At 37.5% G+C, this 14,024-nt stretch overlaps 1 protein-coding gene across 1 annotated transcript in view; it reads right to left on the bottom strand.

The window, feature by feature from the left end:
* Positions 1 to 14,024, bottom strand: part of LOC140233851 (uncharacterized) — a 163,870-nt gene that overhangs the window by 113,592 nt on the left and 36,254 nt on the right. The window contains exon 3 of the mRNA XM_072313943.1: positions 13,101 to 13,170. Within this exon, the coding sequence (XP_072170044.1) occupies positions 13,101 to 13,170 (70 nt within the window). The remainder of the gene's footprint in view (positions 1 to 13,100; positions 13,171 to 14,024) is intronic.

The following is a 14,024-nucleotide window of genomic DNA, read 5'->3' as shown; positions in this document are numbered from 1 at the left end:
ACACTGGACTTTATTATCATAAGAATTTTTTATTTTATTTATTTGTTTTGTTTCAGTAGGGTAGCTCTGTCAGTGGCTTAACACTGTTATTCTCAGAGGCCCTACACATATAATAACGTACATCACCACAGAATGCACCACAGACAGCAACCAAAATAATTGTTTTTGCTACCTATACACTATTCCCCCAACTAACATTGTATGCATTACTGGTATTCCACCCCCACCTTTACAATTCCCCCTTCCCCTTTAAAAAAAAAAAAAAAAAAAAAAGGTCCCTCCATGACTTTTCTTTCCTTGTATGTCAAATATCCTCTTAACATGCATGAGCAGCTGAGAGAGAAAGATATGAAATTCTCTCCCTTTATGAGGCAGCTTCTGCTACGCTACGCAGGCCCCGCATGCAATATTCCTTTCCTTTGCTGGCGTAAAATTACCTTTTCGTCTCCTCCGCCTTCTCTGTCTTCGGGTCGGCGAGAAGCATTATATGTATGCATCTTCACGAAGTTGGTCTACTGACATGCATTTGCAATTTTCACTGCCGGCCTCATATTCTCTTTGTTATTGAGTTTTCCCCACTCTAAACACTTCTGCCTAACCCTAAAATACACAGCGGCAGAGAAGGTATGGCTGTAGTGTGTGATAGGCAGAACTAGTCCTCAGTTTTAGAACTTCAAAACAATAAATTTTTATCTGTAACATGTGAAAATTTTGAAATTATAGGACCTTCTACCTTCAGATAGGAAATAAAAGCCCTTCCATAATTAGTTACTTGCTAGCTTTTACGTTAACTTCTTGTCATATTATGAGGGAAATTTCTTACAAATAATAAAATTATCATACTGTATCCCATAATAAAAAAAAAGAAAATGTCAAAAGATTGTGGATTGCGGCGAAACTTTGATATGTTCAACCCCTTAAATCTAATGACTTAAAATTAATCCTCACAAGAAGGAAAAAGGTCAATTTGCATTTGCAAAAATCTTGTTGGTTGAAATAACAAAAAGGGAGGGAGAGAGAGTCAAACACAATGAAATTTAATTCCACACACTGCAGGAGTTGGCCTTTATCTTTTTTTCTCTCCCTAACATTACACAGCAGGGTTTTCTCCCACACTGATCATGATCAGGTAGCACTCAGCGTGTAGTAATGGTGTATTATATGTGTGTGCGAGCGCATGTTTATGTGTGTGTGTGTATCTGTGCACACACACACACACACACACACTGACTGACTGCATGAGTGCACTTTGGGCCTACATATTGTGTAGACGTCCGTGTGTGGGCAGGGTGGCGTGTGGGCCTGCGAGACTTTCAAACTCACTCCAGCAGCGTGCTATGGACTGTGGCGCGTGCCAGGCGCGTGTCCTCTGTTAATGAGATGCACAAGGCTTTAGAAAAGAAAGAAAAAAAAATGGGGGGGGGGGGGTTAAGAGAGGGAGGGCTAGGATAGGGTTAGGGGGTAAAAACAAAAAGATCCTGAAGATCTCTCTAGCCATTAAACTCCGGACCCTTTGTTCCGGTAAAGGTCTCTCTCCCCGAGGCAAGCTGACTTTATCAGATCTCGGATGGTCGACCAACCTTTGGCTTGCAATGAAAGACAGAAGAACTACTCGTACCCACCTCTATTCGGTAATCTCTACAAACTCCCATTCAGTGAATGATGTGGCTCTGATCTCTTCAGACAACACCACAATATCCACTACTTGTATTGCTTTGTCTTACTTTTTAGGATATTTAAGTCATGTATATTCTGTGGAGAAAATTATCATGGAAATGGCGTAGGAGGCAGTAAAGAGGACTAGATATAGAATATTGATGGTGTCATCCAATCCCTTGTGATTCTACATTGCAGTTATACACCTGTTTCATATACCACAGACAGATTGGTTACTCTGTGTCATGTATGATGGAAAATACATCACACACACTTTTTCAAAAACTGTGCAATATGAGATGATATGCAATGTAATCGAGCCACTGTGATTCCATGAAAATTTTATAGCAAAAAAATAAAAAAAAAGATGAACAATTCTCATTTCCTTTTCTGTTTTCTTCTTACAATAATGTTCAATGTGATGTAAACAGTTCTTTACATCAAGTAGTGAATGCTTTTACAACTCATGCTATGACAAACCCCCCCCCCCCAAAAAAAAAACAGTGAAATTGTTAGTTGTGAAATGTCATACCCTTATTCCCTATCACGTAAACATGGAATATTCAGAATCCTGAATTTAAAAGGGGGAGGGGGTCTTGGTAAATATGTGGGTTTGGGACTTTTTCCTTGTTTGTTTTGTTTTTGTTTAGTTTTATTTTGTTAAGGAGCATGTGCATCAAGCTTAACTTTTGGTGACAAGGAAACAGGTGCAAGAAACAACTGAAAGTAACCACTTCCATAACCTTACTGTGCCCAAGGAGCAGAATTTTCATTGTTTGGGAGGTGAGAGAGCAGGCACAATGAAAAAAAAAAACAAAAAAAAAAAAACACCCAACAACAAAAAAGGTAAAAGTTTCAGTATTCCACACCTTGGTTTTTGCTAACTTTTAAGTTTTAGGGGAGTAAAGGAATTGCATGGAATGTGAGAAAAAGCCAGTTTTTTTTTTTTCATCACAAATGAAATGCCCCTATTGTATTTCTCTTGCTGAGTGGTAGAGTGGTTTTTAAGTGCCGTATGGTATCTGAATTACACATTGCCCTAGGGGCGTATGAAAATACTCAGACGAGGATTTGACATAAACTTGCAAATTGATACCTTCACTAAAACATCTTGGCGAAAAACATGTCCTTCTTTGTAGCATCATGTTCTTGTTCTTGCAAATTGATACCTTTGGTAGAAACATTTCAGAGAAACATTTCTTTTTTTGTTCTTGTTTTTCTTTTTCTTTTAGTCCCACAGAGGTGAATATACTGGGAGATCTCAGAACGATGTGCACTGTAAAGTTTTAAAGTACGGCAAGCGGTGACTCGACTGCAATACAAAGTGTGTGTAAAATGTTTGTGTAGAACTCTGGGGGGTTTTGTCAGAAAAATGGGGTGAAGTTACAAAACAATTCTGAAATAAAAATGTACAATTAAAGTGATAAACACATTAGAATTTTGCGAGAGTGGTCATTGACATTCCACTAGGACATAAACTGTGCCAGAGTTGTTTGAAACTTTTCAGATCTACAGCTTACAAGAGACCAGTCACAGTTGTACATAGAAGTAGGGAAAGAGGAAAAGTAGAGGGACAAAAAAAAAGGTATAGAGCAAGAGATGAATTCAACAGCCACATCACAAGACAAACACTGAACAGTTGATTTTGAGACAAAGAAAGAACACTGTAAAGAGGCCATACTGGTCTAACAAGTGGACAGATGGACTGGCTAGTAGATGAGAATGTGAAAGACAAAGGGAAGAGAGCTGGGAGAGAGATAAAAGTGTTGTGAGATGCCATAAAAGTCACTCGAGCATACACACACACACACACACGCACACACACACACACACACACACACGCACACACACACACTGCAATACCAATTCACAAAATAACATGCTTTTTCTCACTTTCTCTATCTCTCTCACTCCAATGCACACACAAAACTCACACATAGCATTAGCAAACACAAACACACACACACACACACTCTCTCTCTCTCTCTCTCTCCACCTCCCTCTCTCCCTCTCTCTCTCCAAAACACACACACACACTTGAAAACTAACACATAGCATTAGCAAACACACACACACTCACACATACACACTCTCCACCATCCGCTTTCTCTCTCCAAAACACACACACACACACACACACTCAAACAAAGCTGCATTGTCAGCAGAGCACACAAAAGGGCCCCAAGGCTAGCCCAGTGCTGCTTGCTGTAGATGACTGCAAAGGTCCGTCAGAAGACAGTGTGAGTGGCACGTGCCTGTTTGACAATGACATGTCGACCTTAGAAGGGAATGGGCATATAAAATAGAGAAAATGGAAGGGAAAGCGAGAGAAAAAAGAGAGAAGGATAGAGAGAACGAGAAATGGAGGAAAATGCTTTGCTATTAGCCTTAGGGGTGAGATCAATTACCAGTGAGACTGATTATGCAAATTAGACTATTTTTACGGATGAGTGGAGATGGGGGTGGGGTTGATGCAGAGATGTAGGCTTTCAACACAGGGGATTATCTTTCTTTGAGAAAGGGGAGATAGACAGAAAAAAAAAAAATATGTGACCCCACTTGGAATTAATTACAGCTTGGTGGGCACAAAGACGAATTCTGAATAGAAATAATTGTGGAAAATGTGGCATGATAGAGAATTTGACTGCAGCTCTTGCTAAGGTTAAAGCACGCATGAATGTCAGCCATGCAAGTCATTATCTATAGCTGTGCTGAAGACAAAACTATAATTTCTTCATGTGTTTATGATACATTCTACCCAGGAATGCCATATATGCATGCATCACATTAACAAGACATAAACCTGTATTCATATCTAGATAAAAAGCATGAAAAAGGTTAATAAGAATGAAAATACTGTATACATTTCACAAGTACAATGTCATTTCAGGTGTGAGTTTCTTCAATTCGTCTCCCTCTACACATTGAATTTGTTAGGATCGCAACTGCTGACCTGTAAATGAACAAATATGTTGGAAAAGAGGAACCAGTGGGCTTGAACATGTCATCTACTGCTTTCTGGGCAGCGACACTACCACCAGGCTGTCCCTGGTTTCACCTGACATATTCACAAGTGGTTGAATATGCAAGTACAAACCATATGGACAGAATGAAAAAGAAGTGTAATCACGTTTTGAGCAAAACAGAAACAAAATGATTTTCCACCTTGGAGATGCTGAAATACACACTTAAGTTGTAAAGGGTGATATTTCTGCAAGTATGGCAAACTTGCAAATTCACACTGCCTATCCACTTTATAATATTTCTAATTTATTTTTGTCCCATTTCAATTCACGTATCTGTAAGTATTCCACAACTACAATTAACAAAAAAATAGAAACATGAAAATATAAGATTTTGGCAAAATTTCATATTTCAATATTCACAAATTTCACCAACATTGAATTGATTATTTAGATACAAAATATAGTAGATTATTGCATTTTCTCCTTCATAATGTAGCTGTAAACTGCTCAGCATTATCACAATAAACATGCATACTGATGCGTTCTGAGATGACATCCTTTTCCTGGTAATAAAACAACTAAAAAATCTATTCTCTAGGGTTTACACACAAAAGAAGGGTGAAAGGTGCAAGGGATGGGGGATTCACAAATGGCCTGGTGTGATTTTTAACTTATTTTACAATCAAAAGCTAAAACATCATTGCATTGTTGTGGGTAACCAACAGGGGAAATAATTCTAGATTAAACACTTCTTACTGCACAAATTAAACAACAACAAAAAAAGGAATAATTGTGCTACTTTTACCCACCAAATATGCATTAATTTAGTATACATGCTTTAATCAAAGTTTTGTAATTCCACAAAAATGTTGGTAACCTACAGATTGCATGTGTATGGGATTTTGCATTATCATTTTTCCAATGCTTTCTTTTACACAAATTCTCAATAAACTGAAACAAAGAGTTTCTCTTATAGATTATTAAAAAAGTATTTTAAAAATGTTGAAAATATGAGCAAATAGCTGTAAAAACAATACATGTTTCTAGACTTAAGAAAGTAGATGTTAATTTAAATGCACACAGCAGAACAAAAGACATTGGTAAATATTTACATGTGTTAAAAAAAAAATCAAAACATTTGGAAAGTGCAAGTATTTTTAAAAATCAGCCATTCATCTACCATGATGTCCGATAGGTTACTCAAAATACTCCACTGTGAACAAATGACTACAAAGTCTCATTATAACTAATGGTATACCATCAACAATTCTTTTGTAGACCTTCTGAAGTGAATTCCTCTTGCTAGTACAGCCTAATGTCTCAAAATTTCTTTCAGTTCCAACAAAGAAAACCATTTAATCAAGTCTGAAATTTGTTCTTTTTTGCATGCTCTTCTAGTAACTGGCTTCAAAACAAATCAATGTGATCCACCACTGCAATATGCTGAAGTATTTACAAGCCTTAAAGCTGAGAAATTGCAAGCATATGTGATATGTACAGAGAAAAACATGAACATTCAGCATTGTTTCAGATCAAACTTATGACTCTAAGAACCAGAACTGGTGTAAATTTCAGTCTCAAATTGCAAAATTCAAAAACTTTGCAGACCATGTTTCACGGCAGTTTTAAATTCTATACTGCATTTGAATGCCTTGTCAACATGGTTCACGAGCTTGAGTTTACAGTCATTTGCCACTATTTGTGCCATCTTGACTACTGTGTATCCTGTTCCTTATGATGGTATCCATACCATCAGGTGGCTTTTTATTAAACTGTCAAGTGATATTTTAAAACGAGGAATTGATTCTTTTATCAAAAGTTTTAGTTCATGTGCTACTCTTCATTACACTATATATGAAGTGTTGAGACAATTTCATAGACTTTAATTTTGTTGTTATTGTTGTTTTGGGGTATTTTTTTTTTGTCAGATAATGTGGTGTACAACAGGCAAATGTGATCCAACCCCACACAAATCACACTTTCTACCGCTTCAATAATTTCAGACATTTCTGGTCCTATGATTACAAAGTTGGTATGACATGCAAATGTGACAATGTGATACTGTTGCTGCAATTAGTATCATTCAAAATATTTGCAAGTTTCATGATAAAATTCAGCCAAGTGAGAAATTCAATATTATCTGTCTTTACTACTTAATGATTACTTCAGAAGCTTCAAATATGGAAGCTTATTGTGATTTCAAAGGCATACTGATACCAAAAAAGGGACATCATGCAATATTGGAGCAAATTTGGGCATTTAAAGCTTTCATAATTGGAGGCAAAATTTTATGGTGTGCAATAAACAGCAAAGGGAATGGACACAATAGTTCTGAAAGGGACACACTCACTAATTGTGTTACCCTGGTTAAAGCTTTAGATGTATTACCAAAATGAGTATACACTTCAAATTCATATGGAAGGGATAAAAGCATTAACTAAAAAAAAAGGGGGGGGGGGGAAGAGCAGTGCATATTCACTATGATCTCAAAATTTGGATTCAGACATGTTGTGGCATGAATATTTCTACTAAAAAATTAATTTATAATCTTTGTAGCAATAAAATGTGAACATAATTTTCCTGATTTTACAAAATGTTACTTGAAATGTATAGACATTGTACATAAAAAATGGTCATGGTATCACTTTTCACTCAAGGATCACATTCATTGTAGGTATAATACACACTACACAAAAAACAAACCTAATTCAGAGCAAACTACGTCATCATTTTCTGCTTTCATCAATATGTTCTACAAAACAAAGCAGGAGTTTAAATGGAAACCCTCTCCCATTGAACAAAACACCTGTTTCAGCATCAACATTTGATATCCAGAAAATTGGGAAGTTACATGTGCAATATGGGAGTTTGCATAAAGCCACATGAATGCTTACACACATACACATGAACTTACATACAAGAAAACATAAACAGAAATACACACACACACACACATTCCATCCACACAACATAAGAGTGGCGCAGACCAAAGCTGCACGTTTCAGCCCTGCATCAACTACAGAACAACTACAAACAAGTCAGCCAACACCCATCCACGATAGTTTCCACTATGTGCTACTAGTTTGCCACACGGAACGAAGAGCTGGGGGGTTCGTTCGCGTCGATTGCACAGACGAGACCACAGCCCAAACCGAACGAATACACAGATGCATCTAATACATACACACACGACACACACAGACACAGACACACACATACACACATAGGTCTGACAGGTCCACATACGGCAATGCCTGCCTTTTAACGAGAGTGTACGATATTGGTGGACCCATGCACCTGTACTATGGCACATACGCATGCTACATGACCACCATGAGACGAAATCATCTCTACACCATGCGACCCTGAGAGCCCTCCACAAGTTTATCACTGCATCTCACCTCTCCTATGCAGCATCCATTCTGAATCCTCCTAATCAAACTGGTCTGGCAGGAGAGAAAAGAAATGCCGACGATGCCCGATAAGTTTCCTCGCCAAACACCAGCGCACGAGTAAACCATGTAAAGATCCTTGGCAACACAAAGTGGCACTTTTCAGATGCTCTCTGGAATCACCGCAGACTTTTCCTCGCGTCACTCCTTAAAATCGCGACGTCTCGTGTCGAGTCGACTTTCACTTCTTGCGCACTAGTGTAACTTTGTGTGCGGACAGGAGTAGCTTCTTCTTCGTTAATGGGTTCTTCTTTTTTTTTTACGTCGCCTCTCCTCCACACTCCGTTTTCCCTAACTTCGGCCAAACAAAGACGAAGCGAGGCTAGGATCATTTAATATGCGCAGTGGTTGCAGAGCGGAGATGGAGGGGTGGGTAGGATGAGGGGGAGAGGGAAGAGAGAGTATGGTAGAGAGAGAGAGAGACAGCCACACACACACACACAGGCAGAAGGGGGGAAAAGCTTTATCTCCATAATAATAATTCCATGGACAACCAAGAATTGCCCGAGATAATAACTTAGTAATAACTGAGTGGAAGGGAGTGTTCCATTGTCTGCATGGGGGTGGCAGGTGGCTCGGACTCCGGGAGAGCACGAAGCCAGGGAGTATTAATTTTTGTCAACCCTCAAACAAAGGCCCAAGCCAAATGCGATAATCTGCTGCATTGATTGCGCTGGCCGATAGAAGCCAGTGGAACCATACACTCAGGAGGTGGTGTACAGCGGGGGACTGCGTGGGTAGGATTTAAGAGTGAGCGAAGGCAATCTAAAATTCACAAAGCATCCTAATTGCACAACTAGTTTTCTATAGACATTGAGAGAGACAGTTACTGAATACTTTCTGTCAAATTAATATCTGCCACTTTTCTCCTTTTCCTTCTCTTTCTCTTTCTTTCCCCTTTTACACATTCATTTCCCTTTTCCATCCTATCATCTTTTTCCTTCCTCTCTTCCCTCTTTGCTCATCTTCATAATTCTTAAATCGCAATTTCATACCACGTTCAAGATGATTTTGATAAGTTAAAACAGGTGCTCAGAATGGCAAAGGTTTCATCAATATCAGACCAATAATAGAAAGTTCCTTCAAATGAGTTTTAAATAAAAGGCCTATTAGTTGTAACCATAAAACAAAATTGCCAGAGGTGATACCATCATCTCAAATGTCTCTCAGTGAACTGTGCACAAATCTTTACTAAATTTTCTTGATTGACATGAAATGAGTAATAATATGATACTATCATTTCTCTCAAAGTATTGCAGTCTAGTAACATCCTAGCAAAAATCACTTTTACGGGGGAAAGAAGTTGCAGTTACTGAATTATTGACCAAAACATGATTTTGATTTTAACAAATCAGTAATGGAAGGTGACATTAACATCTTTCCCAGTTGGGGTATTTTGCAGTTAAACCACTATTTATCATTTGCAGTGCTTCAAAAAAGTTATAAAATATGAGTTAAAGAGAAAAACAATTGATGTAAAAATGTTCATCAGTAAAATCAATGTTAGTATTGTTAGAAATACAAAATATAAACAATAGTTATAATAAAATTGTTTCTGAAATAAACCATCTACACTTGTGGTTTATTGAAAGAATTCGTGACATCTCCTTATATTCGTGGCTTTATAGCAAAATCTTATGGTAGGATGTTTTGTGATACAATGAACTCTACATATTACACATCAAATATGTTCTCAAACATCTTTAATCACTACTCCCAACGGTAAACAGTGGCTAATATAACAATTAATCTTGGTATCTAAATAAAAAAATAAAAAAAACCTTGTTAAGTTTGAAATGTTTCGAGGCTTTTTCATTTTTTGTCTGATTTTCAAGAAACTCCTATTATTCTGTTCAGCTGACTTTAGTCTTCTTTTGATGTTGACTTGTTATGGTACGGACCATGATAAGGAGTCATCAGTTACTGCTATGTGTAGGTCAGGCATGCCTCGGTCACACCTTCTGCCAGAGCTCTTTGCTAAAGAGCAGCATTTATTGTGTACATTTCATACAGTCTACCACAACATTCCTTTGACAAGGAATGTTGTGCACTGGCTTCTAAGCAGGAACCATCCTCTACTGCATAAATACATGTATATATGCAACAATACTGGCTTGGCTCAGAAATAGTGAGAAGACAACTACTCTAAAACCAGAAATTTTCATGTGCATGAAATTTTTGCAAATTTTGCAAGGAGCCATGATTTGTGAGAATAAAATGCACATGAAAGCTTTTGTCTATACACAACACACAGAATGCCAGTCGTCAATTTACAAAAGTTTCATGCTGTTAAAAAGGCCGTCAGCTCCAATTCAAAAAAGCTGCATGCTGTAAATGTTCTGGTTTAACAGTAGTTGAAACTCGTTAAGATACCTGTTTGTTAGGAAAATAGTTTGATTTGGTAAGGCACTTTGTTCAGGACGAAATGCAACTTTTTCAAACTCGTCAATGCACTAAAGCACCATTCATCTTTAAAAAAAAAAAAAGTTGCCTTTATGCCCTTAGGCATTTTGAGAATGTCAACACAGACCAATTTACAAATTGGTTTATGGATTGCGATGCAAAAAATTGATTTTACATGTACTTTTAGCTGTTCACACATGGCTAAAAAAAAATAATTCAGCTGCAAACACAACATTTTAAATCCTTAAAACACACATGCCTAAAAATTGACCACAGCATGACTTGGACACCCTCATCCTACTTACAGTGCAGTATTGCAAAAGACATTGTGTGTGTGTGTGTGTGTGTGTGTGTGTGTGTGTGTGTGTGTGTGTGCTTTTCACACACAGCGTCCATTGCAAAATCATAAAGGACAGCTTTTCACATTGTGATGCAGATCACGATAGTTTGTGTGTATGTGTGTTCATACACCATAATTATTGGTTCTTTCACTCATATAACAAAAACTGATATTAAAGGTCCAATTTACCTTTGGGAGCAGTGATTTCAAAAATGTTCAAGATATCACATTTGATGCATATGTGTAGGTCTGTTGTATCATAAAACATCCTACCATATGAAATATTTGCAATAAAACCTAAAATATAAGGAGATATCAGGGTTTTTCTCAGTAAACCGTAACTGTATACGGTTTAGTCTGGAAACATTTTTATTATAACTATTGTTCACATTTTGTGTATTGAACAACACTTAACATCGATTATATGGATTCAAATTTTAACAGTGGTTGTTTCTATCCCTAACTCACATTTTAGAACTATTTTAAAGCACTAATGCTTTCATCTGCAAATGGTAAATTATGCCTTTAACAGTTAAATTTGGATGTATGTAAAAGGCCTTCATGTCATTCCTTAGTCCCACGCATAAGCCTCTATGACTGCGGACAGGCAAAGAAGGGGAAAAGACCTTAAATTTTGCAAAACTTCCCCGATATGCATTCAATGAAGATTAGGAGGATGAGCAAAGATAAATGAAATAAATAGAGAACAAAATGTTCCTAGCTGATCCTGGGTAGCTCCCTTTGCTCAAGTGATTTCCTTTGATTAGTAAAACAACCACAAACTACTACCGCTTCTTAACAGCTCATCAGTCATATCATCATGCTTTTTATGAGGTCATAATGTCAATCTCCACATCATATTGTGAATGACACTGAGTTAACAGACTTTCACAATAATATACATCAGTAAAAATCATCCATTCGCTTTTCTTACCTGTGCTAATCATTGCATGCACATGTTGCATGTTCACCTCATAGATGATAGAATCAAAACCTAAACTTATTCTCTACATAGATCTTTTAAAGGGATTGTACAGTATTGGTGGAGATGAGAATTGGGCTTTTAACTTTTTGCGAGATACCAAGAAAACACTTATGATAAAGTACAGTGAATACCATCTTAAGAGGAATTCAAAGTTTATTTGATGAAAATCGGGTTTGGAATGACTGAAACATCACAAAACAAAGTAAAACAAACGATCGTAATAAAGTGTGGGTCCCACACTTTATTAGAATCGCTCTTTTTTGGATATCTCGGCCATTTCAAAATCAATTTTCATCAAATAAACGTTGAATTCCTCATAGATTTACATGCTCTTTCATATTTCATAAGAGGTTTCTCATTATCACACCAAAAAAATGTTAGAAACCTGAAATTAGGTCTCGACCAAAACTATACAATCCCTTTAATATTTTGTTTGGCTAAAATGAAATTTTGATATAACGAAAGAAAACTGCCAGTTCCAATGACTTCATCAAAACAAGAGTTCACTGTAATAGGGTAAACGTAATACTTTGCGTAATTTCTAGTTTCTTGCTGAAACTATGGGCCTCAGTGCCTCCAATAGTACAATTCACTTCAGGGCTGCACTCTTCAGTGAATGGTACTATTTTGGAGTCACCTCTGCCCATAGTTGTAACCAGAAACCAAAGAGATTTTATATCGAGAGTAGGCAGTCGCCATACACGTGTGTACAAATGAGGCATCCAAAATTGAAGAGGGAGCGCATCCTCACATCCAGGCACTGGATCTAAGTCTACGTTCAAGTCATGTCTTCTCATATCATATCTGGAGTGATTTTCTTTTCTTCATAACACATTTTATTTTCCAGAAATGCAATGTGGTTGATTGTTTAGATATCAGTTTCTATGACGATATCATATCATTTGAACCATTTCGTAGAGTCCAGACGTTTTTGTTATTCACAAAATAAACAATGGGAGCTTGAGTGTAGACTAGAAAGTAGTTGAAGCATTATGTTTGTTTCGCGTACATACCCACTTACGTCATAACATCAAACAACATCAGCAACATTATGACGTTTAAACATAATGATCACTTGAGCATTGTGACGTAACTATAAAACGGCGCAAGGCTGACTGCGTCGAATATTCAAGTCGAGGGCATTTAACAGTATGCTGCCATCTACTGTTCAATAAATGTACAGGATCCGAGCAATGGCAGCTCCTTTGCGCGGCCCCCTCTGCTACTGGACCATGCCCTCTTGTGGTATAATCTCTGTGCCAAAAACCCACAAGACCATGTATATTACTATACCACACCTGATAGCAAAGTTCTCACTGCTGACAAAGTCTTGACTGGTGACCTTCCTTCCTTTGGTCGTTCTGCCATCTGCAAAGAAAAAAGACAAAATGAATGATATGCTTTTGCAAATTCAAAGCAAAATTAATATTACACTTATTCATTTATTCATTCATTCATCATAGTCCAACCTTTGTAATGCAAAGAAATCTTGAGTTTCATTGTCCACATGAATTATTTCATATTTCACGAATACTGTATACGCTATAATTTTCGCGTACATAAATTTTCGCGAATTGCCGCTGTCACACATTTTTGCGTGTGGTTAAATTCGCGATTGGGGGACCAGAGAAAATATGAAGTGGCAAAGAAAATGTGAATTTTCAACTTACTAGCAAATAAGAATGATACTAGTTATACACTGCATGAAAAAAACTTACCAAACTCTGCGAACTAGTAAGTTAGAATTCAGCATTTTTGAAGTGGTTAAGTCCATCGCGCTAGATTTCTGACGAGTGGCACGAGGGGTTGCGATAATGGATTGGCTCTACAGTATTTGTAAGTAGACGTGGACTAGCCCGACCACCCCAGACGCTGTTAATACGCTGTGCTGTGCGAATGCTACTTACAGCGACTGGGCTGTGTATACTAGTTAGTAGTTAGACGTGGACGTGCTATATGTACGTAAATAAGCTTATAGCCAGTATGGTCTGTTCGGTAAGCCGTGACATGGTATACTAGTACTGAAATGTTCGTATCATCAAGGCAAGGGATTCATTTTGGAAGGTAATATTTTCGCGTGTTGTTAATTTCGCGAATAGCTCCCAACTCGCGAAATTCGCGAAAATAAAACCCACGCGAAATATATAGCGTTTACAGTAATTCAAATACCACAGGCATGATTTTGTAATTGTGCACCATTTGCAATGTATTCCCACAGTAGG

Source organism: Diadema setosum, chromosome 10 (genome assembly GCF_964275005.1).
Source record: "Diadema setosum chromosome 10, eeDiaSeto1, whole genome shotgun sequence".
NCBI lineage: Eukaryota > Metazoa > Echinodermata > Echinoidea > Diadematoida > Diadematidae > Diadema > Diadema setosum.
Note: the sequence above shows the minus strand (reverse complement) of the source record. Positions and strands in the feature narration are given on the sequence as shown.